The sequence below is a fragment of the Microcebus murinus genome, chromosome 13, assembly GCF_040939455.1.
Source record: "Microcebus murinus isolate Inina chromosome 13, M.murinus_Inina_mat1.0, whole genome shotgun sequence".
Taxonomy (NCBI): domain Eukaryota; kingdom Metazoa; phylum Chordata; class Mammalia; order Primates; family Cheirogaleidae; genus Microcebus; species Microcebus murinus.
Genome location: NC_134116.1, coordinates 77,341,813 through 77,365,835, shown reverse-complemented (window position 1 = coordinate 77,365,835; position 24,023 = coordinate 77,341,813). Strand labels below are relative to the sequence as shown.

Here is a 24,023-nt window from a genome sequence, read left to right as displayed (position 1 = left end):
GCTACTTTATAGCCCTCCTCCATGAAGGAATAAAATCAGAGGCATGTCTGCAATCGATTTTTTGCTTAGCTGGCATCTCCTGTCAGAGAGTAAGCTCCATGGGACAGCTGGAGGACACTTCAGATGCAGCCACGTAGCACAGGGGGTAGTAGCATGGGGGACTCTGGAGTCACCGCCTATGTTTGAATGCTGTTCAATCTGGGCAAGATACAATCTTTTTCATCCTATAAATTTGGAAGGAAACTATTACCTGCCTTATGGGCTACTGTGAGCATTATAGAAGGCAGCACAAATACAAAGCTTGACACAGCCCATAATAATGGTCCAACAAATACATTCTCTCTGTCTACATATTAATATACACACACATATTTATTTGTAAAAACAATGACAGTAGCCAGCACCTGTATTGTGTTTACCGTCTACATACACGAACTCATTTAATCCTCTCAACAATCCTATGAAGTAGCCACTGTTAACTACCCCCATTTAACAGATGGGCAAACTGAAGCACAGGAAGGTTAAGTAGCTTGCCCGAGGCCAGCACAGCTAAAACGTGGCAGGGCTGGATTCAAACCCAGCTGGGCCCGACTGCAAAGTCCATGCCGATAACCTCTCTGCTCTGCTGCTGTTACTAAGAACAACCAGCTGGTGCCATTCCGATTGTTTGTAGACCAATTCAGATTATCCTACATCCATTAATTGAGCAGAACTCATTCTCCCAGAGGAATGAGAAAGTTTGGAGTGACAAGTTAGGTTTTTAACTGAAGTAGGTGATAGCATTGAAAGTTGCTGGGAAATACCAATATTACAAGGGCCTTATAAGACGTCTGGAGCTTGGACGGGAACTCAGGGAACACGAGTCCCAGTCCCTTACTTTGTGAGGGAAGAATCTAGGGCACGGCATTGCTCTGAGCAAGTGAACAGAAGAACTGTTTTGGAGTCAAGCTCTTTTGCCTCCAAAAAACTTTGTGTGTGACCGGGATTAAAGGAGAACAAAATCTTATAAAACAAAGCCAGTGTCATACCAAATACCATAAAGTCACACTGGATTTGTGCTTTTCCTTTTGATCTTGGATTCTGACATTTAGGGGGGATAGCTCGTCAGAAGTTTAATGTTTCTTGTTGACAATTTGTCATCTGGCCTTTCGTTTTCAAGACCCTAAACTAGTTGTTATTCCAGGTGCTGCTCTATACCTGGCACAAAACGGGAAGTCTTTAGTTCTGTGTTCCCATACGCTAGAGCCTCCTGATTGCTCACGTGTTTTTGGGGGTCAGTCTGGGTCAGTCACCCTTTTCAGATCTTAGCTGGATTGCATAAATTCAGCATGTTTCAGGTAAGGAAAACACTTCAGATAACATAGGGATACTGTGACATTTTCTCATTGAGTAAGAAAAAAAGAAAAGAAAGAAATTTCACGGCCAAGGAGACCAGTAACCGAGGTTTCGATGGCCGTGGAGGCCCTGCCCACCTGTGAATGGGGGCAGGTGGTGGGCAGCCTCAGGTAACCAGAAAGTCTTGAGAAAAGCTGTGTGAGGGGCCTCTCCCATGTTCCTGACACCTGAGGAAATCAGAATGGGCAGATCCTAAGGTGTGCTTTTATCCTTCCAGGGACTAGATATCTTAGACCGAAGCTCAGAGTTGATCCATTCTGGGGAACTGACCAAAATCACTAAGCAAGGCAAGAGCCAGCAGCGGACGTTCTTCCTGTTTGACCACCAGCTGGTGTCCTGCAAGAAGGACCTGCTGCGCAGGGACATGCTCTACTACAAGGGTCGGATGGACATGGACGAGATGGAGCTCGTGGACTTGGAGGATGGGCGGGACAAGGACTGGAACCTCAGCGTGAAAAACGCCTTCAAACTCGTCAGTAAGAGCTCGGACGAGGTTCATCTGTTTTGTGCCAAAAAACAAGAGGACAAGGCCAGGTGGCTGCAGGCCTGCGCGGACGAGAGGAGGCGGGTGCAGGAGGACCAGGAGATGGGTGAGTAGCCTCGACCCCCAGCACCCTCCTTCCCACCACCCCCGGCCTCTGCTTTCCGGCCTCGTTCTCTGGCCCCACGTGCCTGCTCTGCCCCCGCCCTCTCCATGAGAGACCAATCCCGCCATGGGGGAAAGAGACAGGACTTGCAAACCCTAAATACTTGTAACCTTGCTTAACCGAGACAGGCCGTGACGGGTGTAGTTACTACGTTTCTTCAACACTTCCCTTGTGTCAGACACCCTGCAGCACATTCATAGAGATTGTCTCATCGACGCCCTAGGAAGTGGCTACTGTTGTTATGCCTACTTTACAGATGAGAACATTGAGGCTCACAGAACCGGCCCACTCCTGAGACAGGGCCAAGTAGCTTTTAAAACTAGCCCTGTTGTCCCCAGAGACGGAGCCACACTGTGGTCACTCTCGCCCAGGCCCTGGGAAGTACCAGATGAAGCTGGAGGCTTCCCCCAGCTGTGCCGTCGCAGAGCACTTCCGCTGACCTCGCTGCCTGCGCAGCCGGTTCCCACGCAGCGACTCCGCCCGCCGCTTCCCCATCTCTCGCGCTTGTGAAACTGGGGACCCTGCGTCATAGATTGCGGTTAAGACAGTCGCCCCTTCGTGCTCAGGGTTACGCCTCTGCACTTTGGTCTGCCTGCCAGCGTCTGGCCTGGAGGCGTGGCGTGGCCCCGGGGGACGGAGCTGCTGTGCCTGGCGTTCGGGATGGCAGCTCCACAGTCTCCAGGCCCCCGTCCCGGGGCCTCCGAGCTCCTTGGGGTTTCGAGCACCAACAGTTGAATGGGAGTCAGCCCGAGTGAGCTGAGACCTCAGGTCACGTGGGCCAGGGTGGAGGCACAGACGTGCCCCTGCCCCACCCTTGCCCACGGCCCTGAGCAAAGCTAGGCTGGACCAGGAGGTGCCCTATCGGACTGCCCCGGCCCCAGCTCTAAGCTCGGCTGTGGATCGTGGTCTCGCCCACGGGAGGTTTTGTGGGACCCTCTGTTAGAGTCGGAAGGGATTTACAGGTGGGTCAGGCTAACTGCCGTCAGTAGCAGGAATCTCCTCAGATACACTCTCAACAGGCGGACGTCGGCCTGTACCCGGGACTACTCTGCGATACGGAGCTCCCACCTCACAGGCGGGCCCTTCTACCGAGTGTCCTGCAGACTAAGGACATCTGAGTGCCAGCAACTGCTGTATATTATTGGTGCTGATTCTGGGTCCCATTGGAATAAGGCCAATCACTCTACCATGCCCAGAATTCTGCAGATAGTTGCAGACTAAAATGCAAAATCACAACATCCTAATTTTACCCTTCAGGTGTTGTGGTCTAGTGCAGGCCCTGCAATCATTTGTAAGTCGGACTGTTTGGATTTGCCCTGAAACAGCACTGCCTGTTCACAGGGGCATCCTAAACACTTTCCACTCTGCCCTCAGTGGGAGAGAAGGGGGGCCCTGCTGTGCAGTGCTCAGAAGACGCGAGTGTCTGAGCGAGTGTGGGGCAAAACAGGACACAGGTCCTTGCCTGGAGTGTCATGCCAGTCTCAGTGCCCGATACTTGGCGTGTGGCTGGACACCAGAAAGAGTGCCGTAAACCAGGGGGAGAGCCGAGCCCCAGGCCAGGCCTAGAGGGCCTCCAAGGCCGCAGATGCCAAGGGCGGCCAGGGAGCCCAAAGCAGACGTCAGGAACAGGTGGCCAGGCCTGGATCAGCTCCGCCTAGGTAGAGCGAGCGCCTGCCTGCAGGAGGAGGGCTTCCCACGGGAGAAGGCAGCAGGATCCGGCATTCAGCTCAGCCTGTCTCTGTCTGTCCCCACGTCCTGACTGCAAGGCCGAGGCGTCGTCCCATCTCCGGTTTTCCAGCTCTGGCGGTTTCACGCAGTTGGCCCACTGCACGTAGCGTTGCCACGCTGCAGAACTTTATGCAGAGCGGAGTGCAGGCTGTGCAAGGCTGGGGTACAAAATCCGGTCCCCGTTACTCAGGTCGTGCCTTTGTCAGGGTCGAGCCGCTGACTCCCAAAGCACCCGCAGCATGCAGGCGGGCGGGCCCGCACCCTCTGCTGTGTCCTCTCCTCCCAGGACCTCAACCTTAGCGTTATCACTGGGGTGACCGTGTGTGAGCATTTGCCCAGGAGAGGGGGCTCTGACTTCCCCCAGTCTGTGTGTGTCATTATTAACAGCACTCGTTTCGCTCTCTAAAATGCCTGGGTCTGGAGGGGAGTTCTGTGGCCGTCCCAGTGAGGATCTCGCCACCGTCTTGTCAACCTTCCCCCTCCCCTGGGTCTGTGAGGAGCAAGGTGTTTGCCCCAGGTCACGGTGAATACCTGGGTGCTGACACGGGTGGTGGTGCAAGTGGTATTCCAGGATGTGTTCCCTGGCTCTGAACATGCAATTTCTTTCTAAACCTAGGAATGGAAATTTCAGAAAATCAGAAGAAACTCGCCATGTTAAATGCTCAGAAGGCAGGACAAGGAAAATCAAAAGGTAAGAGAAGGCTTCGTCTCCTTAACGTGTACGAGTATTCTGATAAAAGCGAGGGGGAGCTGTTAGCCTATGGCCGGCTCTGAGCAAAGGAGAGAAGTGCGATTTAGAACTCACAGGGACAGATCTGCAGTAGGGGACAGTTGAAAGATAGCCTGCGTCTGGGTTTGCACGTGCATCGGTGTTTGCTCCCGTTGGAAAGCGGACATGGGAAAGGTCTCTAGAGGGCGTACCAGAGGGTTGTAGACCTTCCCGACCCTGAGGGATGATGGTGTTAGTCCCACCAGGCCACACGGCACCAGTCTGAAGTAGGCAAGGACACTTGCGTTTTGGGGGCATGAGAGGAGGAAATCGCCAGCCCAACCTGCTTGTCAGCTGTAGGCTGGCTACATTCTAGTTTAGGTGAGAAAAAAGATCTAAGAAAGTTGAGTACGTCAGGCAATGATGACCCAAAAGGAAGACACGGGAGCTTATTTAAAGCAGCGATTCACTACTGTCTGTGCACATTGGAAGCACTGGGCAGCTACTCAGGAACACTGCTGCCAAGGCGGCATACCCAGGGGTCCTAAATGCACAAAGATTTTTCCGCAATGCAAATGACACAAATGATCTATTCTAGCCCAAAAGGAATTCAATAATAAGGGGTTTTATTCTAAAAATAATAATGCATTGTATTCTTAAAAACTTTCTTCAGGTCAACATTCTACTTTAGAAAGGGATATCCCATTCAGTATTTTCCTAGCTGAAAATGCAAAAACAAGGGCCAGTTAATCCCAGAACCATGACAGGCCATCAGCAAATGGGCCAAGAAGAATCCGTCACCAAAACGACGCTTAGCATTCCGTTGCTCTTCCCACACAGATGCAGATTTCCCCCCACTAAGTTATAAACCTCTTCAAGGCAGAAAAACCCATTTTTTTTAATTTCTTTTTTTTTTATATATATATGTCCACTGGTAATGGCAGATGACTAGTAAATATCAGTTTGTTAGGACTTGTTAGTTTCTGTCCGTATCTTCTAAGAGTCCCTCGCCCGCAGCTAGGCACTGAAGAATGGACTGAACACTAACGTTGATGCGTGGCCACCGGGTTGGCCACTTTATGTGGGTTATCTTATCTCTTCCTTCTCATTGCCTGCAAGATGAGGAAAGCCTTACGGCAAGTCGGGGGCAGGGGCGGCTTCTGAACCAAGTCCTGCCTCTTCCATCACGTCATGCTGACTCACACGGTCACCTTTTGATCTAATAGCTGATTTTAATACACCTTTTAAATGACCTGTGCACAGATTTAAAATGCCTACTCTGGGCCAGGCACAGTGGCTCACACCTGTAATCCCAGCTCTTTGGGAGGCCGAGGTCGGAGGATCACTGGAGCTCAGGGGTTCGAGGCTGCAGTGAGCTGTGATCGCACCACTGCACTCCAGCCTGGGCGGCACAGTGAGACTCTGTCTCTAGAAAAATAAATAAATAAAATGCCTCCTCTCGTGAACCAGTTTTGATGAGAGCAGTCCGGTACTGGGGCACTGTTCTGAGTGCCTCCATTAACACATTTAACTCCCATAGCAGCCAGTAGGTATTGTGATCCCAACCTTGGAGATTAGGGAACTGAGGCCCAGAGAAATCAAACGGTTTCCCCCAATCAACACAGCTCGTAAGTGGCAGAGAAGGATTTGGGCCGAGGCAATACAAGCTCCGGGCTTTCATTCAGAGCCTTTCACTGTTTCTCATCCTATCAGTGGGGTTCCGATTCTGCCGCTTAGTCCTCTGCGTGGCCGCAGGGGAGCCACACGACCTCCCTGGCTTTCAGTTTCCTTCCCTGTCAGTTTGGCATGACGGTCCCCTCCTTGGAAGCTTCTGGGAGGACTCAGTGAGATCACCTGTGTCGGGCTCCACACGCATAATGAGTCTTTCTCGTGTAGCTACTAGAAGTTCTGTTGGTTAATGTGAATTAAGAATCAGCTAAGAATTTTGAGTCTTGGCACTTTTTTTTTTTCCTTTTCAGTTAACAAGTGACCCTCAGTCCCTGTCCCGTCTTTCTCCCCCTCGATGCAGGCTACAGCGGCTGCCCCCTGGCCCCGCCGCACCAGGGCCTGCACCCCCTCCACCAGCGCCATGTCACTGTGCCCACCAGCGTCCCCCAGCAGCAAGTCTTCGCCCTGGCCGAACCCAAGAGGAAGCCTTCGCTCTTCTGGCACACCTTCAATAAGCTCACGCCTTTCCGGAAGTGAGAGCCGGAGGCCGTGCTCCAGCTGAGGCAGTCGCAAAGAGGAGAACCAGTTCCGTCTCTTCTGCGCTTAAATCCAAGGCAAGTTTCTCGGACCCAGTGCTGAAAACTTCTTTTCGGGGATCAGTGAAAGAGAGAAGGACTTGGACTCACCTTCAGCCTTCAGAGAGACCCGGCTGCCTTCACGGAAGGGCGGAGAAGGTCGGGACGCACAGCTTCATCCTGCATGAGAACCCCCTCGCCCCGAGACCCCCGCTCTGAGGTGGCCGAGACCCGGGATCCAGTACGACGCTCCCAAGGGAACCCTGAGACGGGCCCCCGCGAGCCTCGCCCACCAGCGACGAGCAAGCTTCCGCTACGGTGCCCGCACAGGGGGTCTCGAGGGGTTCAGTTCCTAAGGAAGGACTAGATTAGAGGATCCCTTTTGCGTTCGAAGGGAGCCGTGGGGACGAGGTTGGTCCCCTGCTGTCTCTTGCTAGCGCGTGGCTGGGCGCACCCAGAAGGTGAGCTCTTACTCCTGTCCATAGTATCCGGGAACCTACCGCTGCTGTGAGACGGCCGTGGTGTTTCCTGGTGTCTTCTGAGTCCGCACAGTTGCCAAACGCTAGTCCAGGCGGCGTCTTGCAAGATTCCTCTTCCTGCACGCAAAGGGGAGGAAGCCATCACCTGGCTGCATGATCTGCAACCCGGAGTGACTTAAGCATCCTCAGGGTCCTGCTGCTTTCCAGACAAGGAGGGAGAAATCCTGCTGCACGCTGGGTTTGTGCTTAAGCAGGTCCTCTGCTGCCTTGAGTAACTCCACAAGCAGAATTCGTGTCTTGCCCACACGCCATAAGAAACTCTGCCATTCAAACAACTTTTGGAGATATAAAAGCCCATTTGCTCTAATTTTTATGACAAAGGAAGTATGAAAATGCACTGTTGGAAGGCATTCTCCAAGGGCATCCCTGCCCTGCTCCTGGCAGCCTCACCCAATTGTAACAAAATTACAAAGACACATACAGGTCCACGGAGAAAACACGAGGGGGCTGAAGCAGTCCTGCTTCCTGGGGGATTTGAACCCGCCTTCGTCACATGAACCCAAAACAAAAGCACGTGACTGTGCCGCCATATGAATGTTGGCAGATTTCCGAAGACTAATTCTTTACAAGAGATCTTAACAAAATATCGAGGCTTACAGATAGCGGTCGCAACGAAGGCCACACGGGCTGATACCTGCGGACAATAATCTCATTTATTTGTTTGTGTTGTGCATTCTGATGAAAATAACTTTTAGCTATGTCTGGAGAAGACAGGTTCTGTAAGGGAGAATGCTGTTTCAACCCACTCAGTGCCCTGGCTGAAAGATGTTGTGTCACGTGGTTTTGGGATTTCTATTGGAAAAGCTCCCTTTTGTATGCTCCTCCTGCAAAGTTCTTTCTTCTAGTAGACCCGTACTTTGAGAATAAACAAATCTGTGATGTCAAAGACAGAGGTGTAGTCTCCAGTCTCCAGGTGTGTGTTCCTCCATTCTTCCCGGCCTTCCCTCCCCGCATCCAGAGCTATTCCGTGACGTCCCACATCAGGAAAACGTACCCCTGGCCCTCTCTGGGAGGCCCTGAGAGCATTCCCTGACTGTTCTCACCCTGCTCTGCACCGTGGCCTGCCTGCCTGTAGGCAGCAGTGCTGAAGCATTGCGGTGCCCTGCGGCTCCTGAGGTAGAAGTCGCTCGGTGAGGAACATTCTTGGGAGGTGCTATGGCGTGTGACTGTGGGTATGTGTGCGTTTACTTCTCGAATAGACATTTCAACTTTAGTTGTATTTGTATAACTGACCTTTTTACTAACAAAATACAATGATATATTTTGGAAACTGTACTTAATGTGCTTTTCCCTGACACCTCAGCAATAACCGTGGGGGTCTCTGTGCTACATAGAGCTGTTTGTATGTATAGCAATTTTGAGCAATTTTTTTAATGTGATATAAGACTTGCTTTAAGGAAGTAAAGAGAATCTTTTGCTTATGTTACATTTTCAGTGAGGATTCAATTAAAGAGTCACTCTTAGGGCTTCCAATTTCCTAATATTCACTCATGGGCAAATGAAGAAGAATGCTTTAAATTTTGTGACCAGTCCTAATTTATTCCCCAGCTGAGCCCTAACTTCCGGTTCCCACCTACCTCCATGGACTTCCTAACAGAGAGTCATGAATACCAGGATGTGTTTTTGTTAAGTCAGGTTCAATTCAACTCCCAGGGTTGTCCCTGTCAGTTTTATACAGTGTGAGAATCACTTGATCAAATATCTGACCAAGTAGAGTCCTACTTGGGTTTTCAGGTGGTTTTGAGAACTGCTAATGTATTTTTTAAAGGATAGAACATCCTTTGACTTCTTGAAAATCTGTATGTCTAGCTTGGGTTTTATTTACCAAATACCTGAGTTCTTCAAAGAATGGAAGGCCCAATTTTTGGCTTGATTTCTCATCTTTGCTTGCCAAACTTCCTTCTTGATTTAAGTCACATGTTCTACTTGGAAAGAAGAAAGAAACAACAAAGAGCCTCCTAAGTGGATCATGTGTGAATTTCATTGGGACTCTCACTCCCTCCTGTCTTTCTCTCTTTTTAACCTTCCATTACATAATATGGTTAGGCCAAAAAAAAGGTGACATAACATTTTGGCAAATTTCACCTATTCGTTTATGTTTCCAGAATTTGTCAACTTTGCTGAAAGGCAGTTCAAATGGCCTTGGGTCAAAAGCAACCTTCTCAATTTTGGTCACACCTAAAATGTATGATAGTCCTATAGTACATTATAACCAACCATAGAATAGAATATTTACAAATTCCTGGAGTAATGTCCTTCTTTGTCTTTGGCCTGCAGACTAGAATGAGGGTGGCAGCAATTTGCCAGAGCTTTCCTGGGACACCATCTGTGTAGTTTGCCTTCATTAGATCTGATTTTTGTTTCCCACTGGTAGATGTGATTTTGTAGTTGAAAACATTTCGCTACCATCTAATGCTATTTCCAAATATTGTCGTGCCTTTTTATACTTAATCCAGATGAAGACTAACACCATGCCTGTTCAGGAAATCCCTGCATTCTACATTGCTGTTATCTAGACACAAAGCAGAGGCACATTTAATTCAACTATTTGGTTTACAATATAAATCTTTTGTAGAAGCCAGGTGATCCAGAAATCTCTGCATGCCTAAATTCCTGATGTTTCTCCATACAAATCAACTTAATTTCCTAGCAGAACAGAACAGCCTAATTACATGGAGTTAAGGGGAAGCATTTCTGCACTATTATTTCATCAAGGAGGAGAGAAACGTAGAAGCGTCCCTCACGGGACGGGGCCAACAAGTATGAACAAACGTCCCTTCATTGGCTCACGGGCCAGGGATGCTGGACACAAACAAATTCTGGGTTAAACTGCTAGCAGACCAGTTTTCCCTGTAGTAAGTTTAACCTTACAAATTGTTCTCTCTGTTAAAATTTCCCTTGGGTAATGGCTGTTGTTTCCAGAATGCAATGAAAGTGGAATTCCAAAGGCCTTGAAAAAAATGAGTGGAAACCAGTTGGTATTGAAGGAAAAGAGCAGGAGCTTCAATATTTGATGTAAGTTCGCCCAGCTGCAACATACTTTTCATTGTTGCCTTTAGTCATCTCACGGGCATTGACATTTTGTGCTTAGAAAATACTTTCATTCTGTAATTTAATAATTGGTCATTTTTGTAAATATTAACATGCCTTGTGTATGACTTGCTTACCTACTTTGCAAGGCTTTTGGCAACCTTTTAACTCATGAACGACGTGACTCAAGGTGATGTTTTCTGTCTAAGTCAAGCGATGGCTTCCAAACCGATGAATTAGCTGTTGACAGCTAAAGTACGGTGTGCGAGATTGCTTTAACTTGATATGTATTTTTGTTGACTGAAGTTTTTTTGTAAAAAAAAAAATATATATATATATATATTTACAATGTTATTTGAATGATTTCTTGTAAATGCTGTGAATCTATATTTGTTGTTTTGTATCTGGATATTAAAATTAATTTGCCAAGCCGGTTCTCGCAATGCATTTGAGTAGCAAAATAAGATAGATTTAAAAGAAAAAAATAGTGAGTGAGTGCCAGGAGAGTTTCTGGGGTTTGCAGATGCTCTCCCGCCCTGACATTGTAGACTTCTTTGCAGTAGCAGTTCATCCATCGTGAGCTCCCTCAAACCACCAGGGAGGTGGGGGAGAAAGAAGGTTCTGAGGGGAGGGAACCTAGAAGGCTGCTTGACTTGAAAGATGTCACTAGACTGGATGCTGGAGTGAGATACAAGTGACACTCGAAGTCAGCCCTACTTGGTGGCTGCAGCTCCTGCAAGGAGTGACCAAAAGCAGGCGAACAGGACGCGTGTTCTGTGTGTGCCCTTGGACGCCACAGCTGCTGACGGCCCCCTCCCACGGGAGGTGGGCTAGTGGGCCTGGTCTCACCCTTGGGGGGTGGGGTGGGTAAGAATTTCCTTCTCTAATTAACAGCTCAGAAAAGCTAAGTCAATAGCCCATTGTTTGCTGTGACTAATCAGAAAAGGGTTCCTAAGAAGGTTGCCAAGCGGCTACTCCCCACTTTTTGTTTACTCCTAACATCCCCCTCCTTCCCACAGCCATCTGCTGCCCCTCCTGGGGCTGGATCAGGGGGGCGGCGGCTTGGGTGGGGCAGAGGCCGAGAGCCCCGGAACCCAAAGAATGCCTCAAAATGGCACCGTGTATAGGAAGGAGTGGAAATAAAGAGCGTGTAGTGGCATTTTCTTCTGCAAGAGTTGTGAGGAAGATGGACCCGTGGACACAAGCCACTCACTCTGAGCCAGAGGCCTGGGGTGGGGGGCTTCAGGGCGGCCCACATGGTGGAACAGGCAGGGGAAGGGGGCGGAGAGACGCCTGGGGTGGAGGGGTCGGAGATGAGGCTGCATGGGTGCAGAGGAGCGGCCAGCCACTGGTGCCCAGAGCCCGCCTGCTACGCAGGGACTAGAGGGGTCTGTGGGTTTAGGACCCGAGGCAGAGCCAGCAGTAGGATGGCCACGAGAAACCAGATCTCAGCTCAGTTTATGCCATCCGTTGGAATCCTCCCATCACCCTGGGCCCTCAGCATTTTGGCGGCTGTAGTGATGAGGAAATTGAGGCAGAGTGAGAGTAAGTAGGGGGCGGGGGTCAGCTCTGCCCAGGGGGGCTCCATGCCCCCTGCGGCCTCTGCCTCCCGACTCAGGTCTCCTCTGCACCTGGGGGACAGCCTTGGGTACATTTATCCTCTTGAAGCTATTTTTAAGTTTCAGATAAATGTTAATAGACACTTAAGAGGAAAAGTCCAGAATCACGGTCACAGGGCATGGAACAAATGGTTGCACCATGTCCTCGTCTGTCACAGGTAGGTGTGCATGCGTGAAGGGAAGGGGCACTAAACCGTTACGTACACAAATGTCTAAAATCAAAAGGAATTACGTACACAGAAGTTTGAAAATCCAACTCAGTGACAGCAGTTCAAGGTTCCAGGATCCAGGTAAGACCGGGCCACTGTCACTGTCTTCAGTTTTGTCCTATCACCCATCATTGCCCCAAGGTCAACTTTGAGAAATTGCCAGGTAAAGGCACAAAAATCACTGTGAGCAAGAAACCTGCTGTGGGGACTCCTTCCTCCAGACTCCACTCGAGAGAACACCTTGAGTTCCCGCATCTGATTAAAAGAGGAGCTAAGTTCTCTAAATCAAGTGCTGCTCGTAGAAGATGCTACCTGACTCAATTTGGCTGTAATTCTTGAAGTTCTTCCAAGACATCGTGGGCCTTCCTCTGTTCCCTCCCCTTCCTGCTATTTTTCAGGCATATCCACCAGAGAATTGCATGGAAGGAAGGCGTGATTTTATTTAGTTTGCCCTTGATTCATGGTTTGCACAGCACCTGGGTACGGCCTGCAGCCCTGCGGTTCAGTAAGTGCACTGGGAAAGGATTTCTTTACATTCAATCTAAGGTATGTGGGTCGTAGAACAGCTCTTACATTATTAGTGTTGGATAATCCTGGTTAATTATTTGCAAAATAGATGTCTGTAGAGTTTGAGGTCAGGGTAAGCGGTTCCCAAATGCACACTTGAGGAAGAGGCTAAACAGGAGATAAATGCAGATTTTTGAATTCTTCTGCCAGAACTCTGCAAACTGTCTGGGAAGAGGAATAAAAATCATAAAATAAACCACAAGAATAGCAGACCTTTATTGAGAGCTTTCTAGAGAAGTTTATAGATTATTTTGCACAGATTGCAATGTGTACGTTTTTATATTTATAACTATGCTAATTTGCACAGCATAGTACAAAACTCTTCAATATATATTGAAGAAGAAGCACATAAAGTGTACAATATATACAACATGTGGAAGAAAATATATTCAGTGAAGACAACTTAGAGATATTTGGATTCTTAGACTATCAGATGTAGGAGGACGTTAGTTCATTATTTGCATTTTATGCACAAGGAACCTGAGGCTCAGTGATTTGGAGGCCCTGGCAGGTCTGTATTAAATCCTAGTATTTGGGGAAGTAAGAGTCCTGAAGAGTGGTAACCCTTAACCTTGGCTGTGACTTAGGGGCATTATGTCCTTGGAGAAAATTAATCAGAAGGGCCCTGGGTGACCCTTTATCAAGAGATTCAGTAGTGAAGGAGAAATATAGGTAAAGCATAGGAGAGTGACGCAGACATAAGAAGCTAACTAAATAAGAACCTATTTTATCTGGGACAAAACAACATTAACTCCAAAGTCATTTGCAGCCTATGTGCCTTTGCCCCTCCCAAGTCAGTGTGTCAGACTTGAGATCCCGGCATTCTGCAGAATGTTTGCATCTGTTCTCTGTGCATTCACAGTGATTGTCTTGATGCATCTAAGACAGTGACCGTTGTCAGTTTTTAAATATGTTACCTGAAGGGTTGGATGCCCAGTGCGTTCCCAGCAGCTCTGCCGCCTGGGCTGACCACAGATGCCCGCCAGCCTCCCTCCCTTCTGATGCACAGCCTCACCTTGGGCAGCGGGCACCTTGCATTAGCCAGGAGGTGGGCCTAACTGTGTGTCACGGAGACCCCCAATAATAGTGGCTTAAGCAAGTTAGAAGTATATTTCTCTCCCATGCTCTCATGTCAGCTCTGGGCTGGGAGGGAAGGTCTGGTCTGCACAGTCATCTAAGACCAGGACTTTTCTATCGCCAACTGTTGCCCTTTTTCGAGGAGTCCAAGCCACCCCCCACCCTGTGCACACAGACACAGGAAGAGGGAAAGAGCCCGGGAAGGCCACACCCTTTCCCTTTAAGGTCTGGTCCACAACTGCACACATCACTTTTGCTCGTTCCCACAGCCCATAATCTAGTTCCATGGTTATATCCAGGCTGCAAGGGAGGCGGGGAGGTATAGTCTATCATGGGCAGCTAGGTGCGCAGCTAAAATTTCTGTTAGCACGGGGACAAAAGTGAGAAGGGATGTTGGAGATGACCAGCAATCTCCACGAAAAGCATTGACAAGGGTCAGATTTGATACCCAGCCACCTCCCCAAGTGATGAGCCACACGCAGTTGGGACCAGGATAATATTCCTTTCATTCATTCATTCAATAAACATTTGACCTGAGATACTGAAAACAAGGAACTGGAAAGATGCAGTCACTGTCTTCAGAAAGCTCCAACCCAGGTTGGTACCTACTAAGTGATCACTAGTCTTGGCATGGAGAACACGTGGACTCGGGGTGGCAGGAAACCAGGTGAGAGAAGAGGGAGGGAGAGACGGTGGGAAGCAGAAGGAGGTCCCAGCTCCAGTCCCTTCCGGAAAAAGACCAGACACGAGACTTAAAAGTTGAGGGGCTAACTGTGGTTGAACTAAAATACAACTGAGAGTCCAACTCATAGCTTTGTGAGAGGCACAAATATTGTCTTTTATTTTTCAAAATAACATTAATATAATTTCTGCTATAGTCCTAGTGCAAACCCTCAGTGTTCTACGCTGAGGTGCGAGCCTTGCAGATTTTCTTGTTAGAAAGTGCCGCGACTTTGGAAGTGCCACTGTGTATTTGGAAGCGCAAAGTATGTTGGGTTAATCAGAATCATTTGTGGAAGGGTTTCCACGGTCTCTAGGCAAGCTTAGACACACTCTGCGCCTGCACGGAGCTTGCAGAACTAGTGAAAAAAATCACAGAAGGATCAATGTTTGCTGTCACGCTGGCTCTTCCCTAGCTGGGGAACAAAATGGAGTTTGTCCTAACTTGAGACCTTTATGATCTTGGGATCTTTTTATTGCTGGAATAATTGTTGTACATTTTGAAAAGTTGGAAGGGAAAATAATAGAACCCTCAACAAAGGTTAGTTGGTGGCATTTAGGTTTGACAGCTACCAGCCACTTCTGAGTTAAACAAGGGAGTCCGGTGTAGATTATTCATGGAATTTGTTTCTAAGAAATCTCAATTTCCTGAAATGGAGTGAGTTTGTGGCTTCAAAGGGAAACATCTGTACTTCCTTTCCCCAAAATGCTCTATTTGCATCAGACTGCACCCTGTGAGATTTCCACCAGATGGTGATATAGCCCTTTGGATGACAGAGACTCACGCTGGTTTTAAAAGGTGTATCTCTAGAAATATTTGTATAGCACTGTAAAAAGGCATTGTTTTTTGAAAAACTCCCATAACCCCACCATTCTACAGTAACCATATTCATTTGCATATATTCAGTTCTAGTTTTTGTCAATATGCAGATATACATAGGTACATTCATCATATACATGGCACTTTGGTCTATATTTTAAAAGTTCAACACAACATATATCTTTTATGTATTTCTATGTGACCTTCATAATTATTTCAGTAGTTACATATTTTGTACTTGCTAAACCTCTCCCCTATTGTTATACATCATGTAGTGTGCACTTTTTCACTATTACAGATAACGCTGCTGTTAATATCTTTGGCACACAAGTTTTGGATTCTTAAGGAGAATTTTAGGGATGGGTCAAAGATATAGATGTCTTTTGTTTTTTAACTTTCCAAAGGGCTGTCAGATTGCACTGCCGTCGGCGTTATGTGAGGGTCTGGATGCTGCCCAGTTACACCCATCCATGTTTTTATGTTTTGATTTGTTTCTTAAGCCCTAAGATATCTACCACGATATATTCATTCCATTCCACTAATTTGGTCAACCTACTTTTCCAGGTTAAATATGGAGTATAGGTAATACAATAATGAGGAAAATAAAGCCAGGTGAGAACCTAGAGTTTTAATCCTACAATGATACCAACAAATGTAAGACCCCCTCATGACAGGTGCCATGGGTGAGAGGACATGGTTCCGTGCACCCCGTAATGAGATGTGGGTCCTACAATCCAAGTTTCACATTCCTGTTCCTTCGAGGTCTGGCATATGCTCTTCCCTCTGTCTGGAACCCTGCCAAGCGCTGTCTCAGCCCCCGATGAGGTCGGAACACAAATTAATAAGTGCGGTTGGGGGGCAGTGTTTATAGAGAGAAGGACTTGAAAATGCACTTCTCCCAAACCGCGGGGACTTCTGTGTGTGCACGTGTGTGTGTGCCCTTCTCCACAGTGCTTCCATACAAACAAGGCCTTAAGAAATACATCTAAACATAGTAGGGCTGCTTGGAATGCTTTACTATTTTTAAAACTTTTAATAAATTAAATTTAAATTAATTAATCAAATAATTAATGATAAATGAATAGATTGATTTAATAAAATAAATTTAAATAAATAAATTCAAATAAAATTTAAATATATTTTTAAAATTTAATTTTTTAATGTTGTTAAAATGTATATAACATAAAATTTACCAGTTTAACCATTTTAAAGTGTACAGTTCAGTGGCATTAAATACATTCATGTTGTGCAGCCATCAGCTCTGTTCATCTCCAGACCTTTCCTTCTTCCTGACCTGAAACTTAGTACACATTAAACAACTGGCATGTCCACCTCTCCCCAGCCCTTGGCAGCCACCATCCTCCTTTTTCTTTCTATGAGTTTGACTACTGTAGAAACCTTGTGTAAGTGAAATCATACAGATGTGTCTTTTGTGACTGGTTTATTTCGCTTAGCATAATGTCCTTAAGGTCTATTCATGTTGTGGCATGTGTCACAGAATTTCCTTCTTTTTTTTTTTTGTTTTGAAACAGGGTCTCATTTTGTTGCCCAGGCTAGAGTGAGTGCCATGGAGTCAGCCTAGCTCACAGCAACCTCAAACTCCTGGGCTCAAGCAATCCTCCTGCCTCAGCCTCCCAAGTAGCTGGGACTACAGGCATGCGCCACCATGCCCGGCTAATTTTTTCTATATATATTAGTTGGCCAATTCATTTCTTTCTATTTATAGTAGAGACGGGGTCTCGCTCTTGCTCAGGCTAATTTCAAACTCCTGACCTCGAGCAATCTGCCCACCTTGGCCTTCCAGAGTGTTATGATTACAGGTGTGAGCCACCGCGCCCGGCCTTCCTTCCTTTGTAAGGCTGAGTAATATTCCATTGTGTGGCTAAACCACATTTTCTTTATCCATTCATCTACTAGTGGACACTGGATTGCTGTTGTGAATAATGCTGCTATGAACACGGCAGCTCTGTTCAAGTCCCCACTTTCAATATTTTTTGGAGGTATGTGTCTAGAAGTGGAATTGCTGGATCAGATGGTAATCCTATGTTTGCTTTACTATTTATAATGTGCTCACCTGCACATGTGACCAGAGTTGGTCTTTACAACAGTCCTGTAAGGTAAGTAAGCATCTTCTCGTCTAGGTAGATTGGTAAATGGAGGAGTATCCTGGCCTTAAACTTGGCTTTCTTATTGATTGTTCATCATTAAGAGTGTTCTTGATCACCTGTCACCTTCTAAGGACAATGGTCTTCTCATGTAACCAGCTTGGTCTGCTACCAGGTTGCCCTGTCCCCCTGGCCCTGACCACTCTGTCCAGGTCTGGCCAGGTGTGGGTCTGAGGCAGGGGACAGCCCATCCCCTTCCCACCGCAAGGAACAGAGGCTATGTCCATGGCACCAGCAACAAAGTCTTCTCCTTTTGGTTTCTGTTTCCCTCTTTCAGTTCAGAGTCTGTCATCTGAGCCATGAAGATCTGCTGGCTTCTGCTTGCTGCTGGCATCTGCACTGGGAACATAAACGCACAGGACACATGCAGGCAAGGGCACCCTGGCGTCCCTGGGAATCCTGGTCACAATGGTCTGCCTGGAAGAGATGGACGAGAGGGAGCAAAGGGTGACAAAGGGGATGCAGGTACTCACCACCTGGCTGTGCCGGCTGCCCTTCCACCCAGCCCTGCCTTCCTTTTATCTCATTCATGCATTCATTCATCATCCGTGGAGTCCTCCGCCCATCTACTCGCACCTCTTCCAGCCAGCCACCCGGCCGCCCAGCAAACACTCCCTGAGGGCCTGCTCCCTGCCAGCGTCTGTGCCGGGTGCCAGGGCAGAGCACCGGAGAGGACCGACACGAGGAGGGCTAGATGTCGGGATGACCCACCTGGAGGCCCCACAGTACCCAAGGGTGCGCTTAGAGACCAGCTCTTAATGATGCCCAAGTCATAATGTGTCCGTGTCAGTCTTATCTTGGGACCTACAAGCTGGCCCAGCCTTCTCCTGTCACCCCGAAGCCGGGTCGGTGGTGCTGAAGTACGGGGGTCTCTGCTGCTCTGGGAGAGGCCAGAGTCTGGGGTGACACGTGGCCTAGTGAGCTCTTCTACTGCCATGGCCAGAGCCACGTCCCACCTGCTGACATCCACCCCTAGCCTGTGGTCAGCGGAACTTCACTCACCTGCTATCCCAGGGGGCTCCACTGCCAGCTTGATCAGCGGCATTTACCACCACTCTCAGGTGCTAGAGAGATCCTTCCAGAACCTCCCTTCCATCCCAAATAGTGTCTCGAAACCATAGTCAGCCGTGACGCCCCGCACGCAGCTGATTTCAACTCTTGCCCATTTTCCTCTTCTCCGCCCAGGAGAGCCAGGACATCCCGGCAGCCCAGGGAAGGACGGAGCGAGCGGAGACAAAGGAGAACGAGGTCAGAAGTTTCCGTGCTCTAATTCCGAGCTGCCCAGGATTTAACAATAATTAAGTGCTTCCTACGGGCAGGTCCTTGACGAGGTGCTGAGCATGTTCCAGCGGTAAAGGCGACGCAGTTCTTGCCCTCCTGAAGCAGGCATCAGTGCAGGGATTGCAAACTCTTTCTGAAAAGGGCTGACAGTAAATACTTTTGGCTTTTCGGGCCAGGTGGTCTCTGTCACTGCTGCCGACCCTGCCGCGGTGATGAAAACCAGCTGGAGATGCTGCCTCGCTGGGGGTGGCTCTGTTCCGGCGAGGCTGTGTGCCACTGCTGAAATTTGGATTTCCATGACGCATGCAAACGTACACGTGACCATTTAGACGTGTAAACCATTCTGCTTGCGGGTCATACGGAAGTAGGCGGGAGGCTGGCTCTGGCCATGGTTTGCTGAGCCCTGCACTGGTGCGTGAGCGCTGAGGAGTGGCACGGAACTGTCACTCAGTGCGTCTGGAGACACTTAGGTGGTGCCTAAAGGGGAGGGAGGACTCCCGCAGGTGACAGGGAGGGAGATAGCAGGGCAAACACGTGTAGCTCTTCGTGCCATTCGTGTGTTTGTGCTTTTTGTGTACCGACTCACTGCAGCAGCTGTGTACGCCAGGTTTATCCCGATTCTCTAGATGAGGGAGCGGGGGCACGGGAGGCCCCCTGGCACCCCGTGTGCGGAAGTGGTGGAGACAGGACGGAGCCTGGCATTTACCCCCAGAACCCGCGCCTGCAATCCCTGCTCTCCGGTCCGCGTGGAAGGATCGGGAAGCAGCGAGCGCTTGTGTAGGATGATGAGCCGCGCAGCGTAACTGGCAGGTGGACAGGCTGGCAGCGCTGGGCAGCAGAGAGCCAGGAGTGCCAGCTTGAGGGACTGATCTTGTGTTCACTCCCTTGAGGAGGTTTTTGGGGGCATCACACAACCAGGGCTTGAGTGTCTATCAACCTGCCTTCTGCAGGTCTCCCCTGCCCTGAAGAGCATTTGCCCTCAAGCACCGGCATCACTGAGTAGCCAACACGTGAACGTAGGTGATAAAGAGTTGTAATTTCCCATGTGAGCCTTGATTCAGATTTAGTAGACAGGAGCCCACTAAATTGGGGTGTGTGTATGTGTATAATTTGAGAGTAAGTGAATTCCAACCCTTGTGCATTCACTGAACCTGTGAGCTACTATTGTGTTTCATTTGTATGCAGAATAATAGAAAACCAAAGTTGTTCACAAGAGACTGTTTCACAAACCATCTCTTTACTTGCTCTTTCTCTAATAGGAGCAGATGGAAACGTTGAAGCAAAAGGCATCAAAGGGGATCAAGGCTCCAGGGGACCCCCAGGAAAACACGGGCCAAAGGGCTTGCTTGGTCCCATGGGAGAGAAGGGCCTCCAAGGAGAGACCGGCCCTCCGGGGCAGAAGGGGGAGAAAGGGGACGTGGGCCCCCCTGGCAGAGAGGGCCAAAGGGGCCACACTGGGCCTTTGGGCCCAACTGGCTTACCTGGCCCCGTGGGCCCCATTGGAAAGCCCGGCCCCAAGGGAGAAGCTGGCCCCGTGGGGCCCCAGGGCGAGCCGGGAGTCCGGGGAATACGAGGCTGGAAAGGGGATCGAGGAGAAAAAGGGAAAATTGGTGAGACTCCAGCCTTGCCCAAAAGCGCTTTCACGGTGGGGCTCACAGTGCTGAGCAAGTTCCCGTCTTCCGATGTACCCATCAAGTTCGACAAGATCCTCTATAACGAATTCAACCATTACGACGTAGCGACGGGGAAATTCACGTGCCATGTCGCCGGGGTCTACTACTTCACCTACCACATCACTGTCTTCTCCAGGAATGTCCAGGTATCTCTGGTCAAAAATGGGGCGAAAGTACTGCACACCAAGGATGGTTACATGAGCTCGGAGGACCAGGCCTCTGGTGGCATCGTCCTGCAGCTGAAGCTCGGGGACGAGGTGTGGATGCAGGTGACAGGAGGAGAGAGGTTCAACGGCCTGTTTGCCGATGAGGATGACGACACCACCTTCACAGGCTTCCTTCTGTTCAGCAGCTAACGACGCAGAGTGGGCTTGCTGAGGACATTACCAGAGGAGTTTACTATACTAATTCCTGCAATTGTTGCAATAACCGTAAAAAGGTAAAAATAGGAAAGTTATTCCTGAAACTGATTCCCATGTAACTTGCTATCTTTTTAACAGTGAGTTTTAAAATACCTGCATTGTTTGTTATACATTATTTCATATTTCTCATCATTCCCATCGTCTGAAGAATCCTTCGCATGTATGTTTCTCGAGGGAAGAGGCGTTTTGAGTTGATTTTAGTGCCCTAAGGAGCCGTTTATTGCTCATCTGTGTTTCTGAGGACATTAGGGAGAAAGGAAAGGAAAATGTTTATTCCATTCTGTGGCTAGTAAGAGCTCTAAGCTGGTGACTCTGCAACACTCTAGAAAGCTATAAACACTGTTCATTTTCTAATTTAGGTTTTAATCACCATTCAATCCAACAAACAGCTGTTGGTAACTATTTGCCAGGCTTGGATCTGTATTCCTTTTCTAGGTTTGCCGTAACAAAGTTTGCAAACTGGGTGGCTTTAAACAACAGAAATTTACTCTCCCACAGTTCTGGAGGCTGGAAGTTTGAGATTAACGTGTTAGCAGGGCCATGCTCCCCCTGAAGCTTCTAAAGGAGGATCTGTCCTTGCTTCTTCCAGCCTCTGCCAGCCCCCTGCACTCCTTGGCTCGTGGCAGCATCACTCTAACCTCTGCTTCCGTCTTCACATGGCGTCTTCCTTCTGTATCTGCCAGTGTCCACATTCCCTCTTTTTACAGGGACACCAGTCCTGTTGGATTAGGGCCAACCCTAATCTGGTATGACCTGTTTTAATCTGATTACATCTGCAAATATCCTATTTTCAAATAAGGTCACATTTATAGGTACCAAGGGTTAGGACTTCAATGTGTCTTTTTGGGAGACACAATTCAACCCATAACTGTCTGCCCTCTGGCCTCCAAAAGTTGATTTCCTTCCCATGTGCAAAACACATTTACCCCATCCCAATAGCCCCAAACATCTTAACAATTTCAGCATCCACCCCAAGTCCCAAATCTCATCATCTATCATCTACTCAAAGTCTCAAGTCCCATCATCTAAATCATTTAACGCAGCTATAGGTGACACCTAGTGTGTGACTCATCCCATGGCAAAATCTCTCTCCATCTGTGAACCTATGAAACCAGACAAGTTATCTTCTCCCAAAACAAAGTCCCATCTTAAAAGGGAGAAATAGGAAGGAAAAAAGAGATCACAGGCTGGGCGCGGTGGCTCACGCCTGTGATCCTAGCACTCTGGGAGGCCGAGGCGGGAGGATTGCTCAAGGTCAGGAGTTCAAAACCAGCCTGAGCAAGAGCAAGACCCTGTCTCTATTATAAATAGAAAGAAATTAATTGGCTAACTAATATATATAGAAAAAATTAGCCGGGCATGGTGGCACATGCCTGTAGTCCCAGCTACTCGGGAGGCTGAGGCAGGGGGATCCCTTGAGCCCAGGAGTTTGAGGTTGCTGTGAGCTAGGCTGACGCCATGGCACTCACTCTAGCCTGGGCAACAGAGTGAGACTCTGTCTCAAAAAAAAAAAAAAGAGATCACAGGTCCTAAGCAAGTCTGAAACCCAGCAGGGAAAGTTCCATTAGATTTCTCTCACTATTTACCTTCTAAAACTTTTAAATGAGCTATGCAAGAGGAAAAAAAAAGTTACTCGGCAGAGACTCCAAACGGAATTATAGTTACAAGTGTGGGATGGGGATGGATTTACTGAGAGAGTAGGTTAGGGGGGAAACTTTCCTTCAGGCCTACACTGGGCATTTCTTGTTTAGACAGAGAGCATCTATTTCCCCTCCTTCTGGGAAAAGCATCCTAAAGTCCACTCCCAGGCCAAGCCTTTCAGATGGAGTGGACTCCACACTCTGGGGTGGGCGTGGGAGTCTGGCCTGGCCAATCGACAGCACCTTCTTCTGGCCATGGTGACCTTTTCTGCATGGCGCTTGATCCACTCAGAACCGATGGGATGATAGGATGCAGTCTGTTGAGAAAAAGACATGCTCATTTTCCCTGACGTTAGAACTGGGAGGATGGAGGCCTGAGGCTGCTGGCATAGAGCCTCAGGATAGAGCCGAACAGAGCCGGAGTAACCCAGCCCCACGGCGAGGGTTAGGCCCCCAAATCCAGCTGTACCTCAAGGCAGGGCGCTCCTTGGACCATCTTGTCCCGAGCGCTGCACATTCTCTTCAACCAGCCGGATGCAGGTGGTGGTGGCTGTCACTACTGCTTCCATCTGAAAGAATCTTACGTGGCCCATGGTCCAAAGACAGGGGCGGCATGATTATAGTGGAGAAAGCTCAAGACTAAGAACTGAAGTATATGGGTTGTTGTTCCAGCCAAGACAAAGGAATTTGGATGCGGTGAGTTACTGAGCTTTTCTGTGCCCCAGTCTCCTGGACAGTGGTTGGTTGAGCTGAGCAATTCTGCACGGTCCCAATCCGCCTCTAAAATTTTGCAAGTAATTACATATGTTTAAGTTAACTTGATACACTTTTTTCTATGCTAAGAATTTAAACCATATGTATTCATAGAATTTGCCTAAGCAAATAAAGACTACTGGTGTCCTTTGAGTTTGAAAGAGTCATTCTTGCCATAATTTGCTAGTTCCTCATATCATCTCACTGTAAAGGCTAGCTTCCTCAAACCAAAAACGTCCCCACTGGGTGATGGTGCAGATGGATTCTTTTCCTGGCCTGCCTGGTACCAAATGGTGACAGTTAATTATTCACATATATATTGATTGTTATTCACCTCGTGGTGCTGGTGTTAGTCTCTAATCCCTGGGGTAACACTTGAGGGCAACTAACAGAGAAGCACAAAGGCCCGGGATCACTGAATATTTAAGATAGAGCATTTTCTAAGCCACAACCTGAATGTGTTGTCTGGCAGAAATGTGCCACTTGAAATGGAATTGTCCCCAAAGCCGTGGGATTTATAGTCATTCTATCCCTACTGCAACCAGGTCAACACGGACTTATTCCCCAGGAAAGTGGGATTTTTCTGAATCATCACTATAAGCAAGCAGCACTGCTGTAGATGCAATATTTAAAAATTACTTGGTAGTTATGGAATATGTTGGAAACCTACAGAAATAGAAATAATGTGTTTCTAAGTATTTTATTGGCTTTCCTTAGCTTGTATTTCCCATGGAACAGAGCCAGGATGGGGTAAAGCAAGTGAGGCCCACAAGGTGCAAAATTCAT

The 24,023-nt window shown here is 48.3% G+C and overlaps 2 protein-coding genes across 6 annotated transcripts in view; both read left to right on the top strand.

The window, feature by feature from the left end:
- Nucleotides 1-8,147, top strand: part of SPATA13 (spermatogenesis associated 13) — a 126,283-nt gene extending 118,136 nt beyond the window's left edge. For all 5 annotated transcript variants that reach the window (XM_012736834.3, XM_076009545.1, XM_076009544.1 and 2 more), the window contains 3 exons: nt 1,613-1,985; nt 4,387-4,461; nt 6,509-8,147. In XM_012736834.3, coding sequence (XP_012592288.2) covers nt 1,613-1,985; nt 4,387-4,461; nt 6,509-6,684 — 624 coding nt within the window. In that variant the 3' untranslated portion in view covers nt 6,685-8,147. The remainder of the gene's footprint in view (nt 1-1,612; nt 1,986-4,386; nt 4,462-6,508) is intronic.
- Nucleotides 8,148-11,921: 3,774 nt separating this feature from the next.
- Nucleotides 11,922-20,942, top strand: LOC105855731 (uncharacterized). Its single transcript, XM_012736842.3, has 4 exons — nt 11,922-12,665; nt 17,746-17,933; nt 18,654-18,716; nt 20,009-20,942. Exons 2-4 carry the CDS (start codon nt 17,768-17,770, stop codon nt 20,776-20,778), a joined length of 999 nt encoding a protein of 332 aa, XP_012592296.1. The 5' UTR covers nt 11,922-12,665; nt 17,746-17,767; the 3' UTR covers nt 20,779-20,942.
- The last annotated feature ends 3,081 nt before the right edge of the window (nt 20,943-24,023 follow it).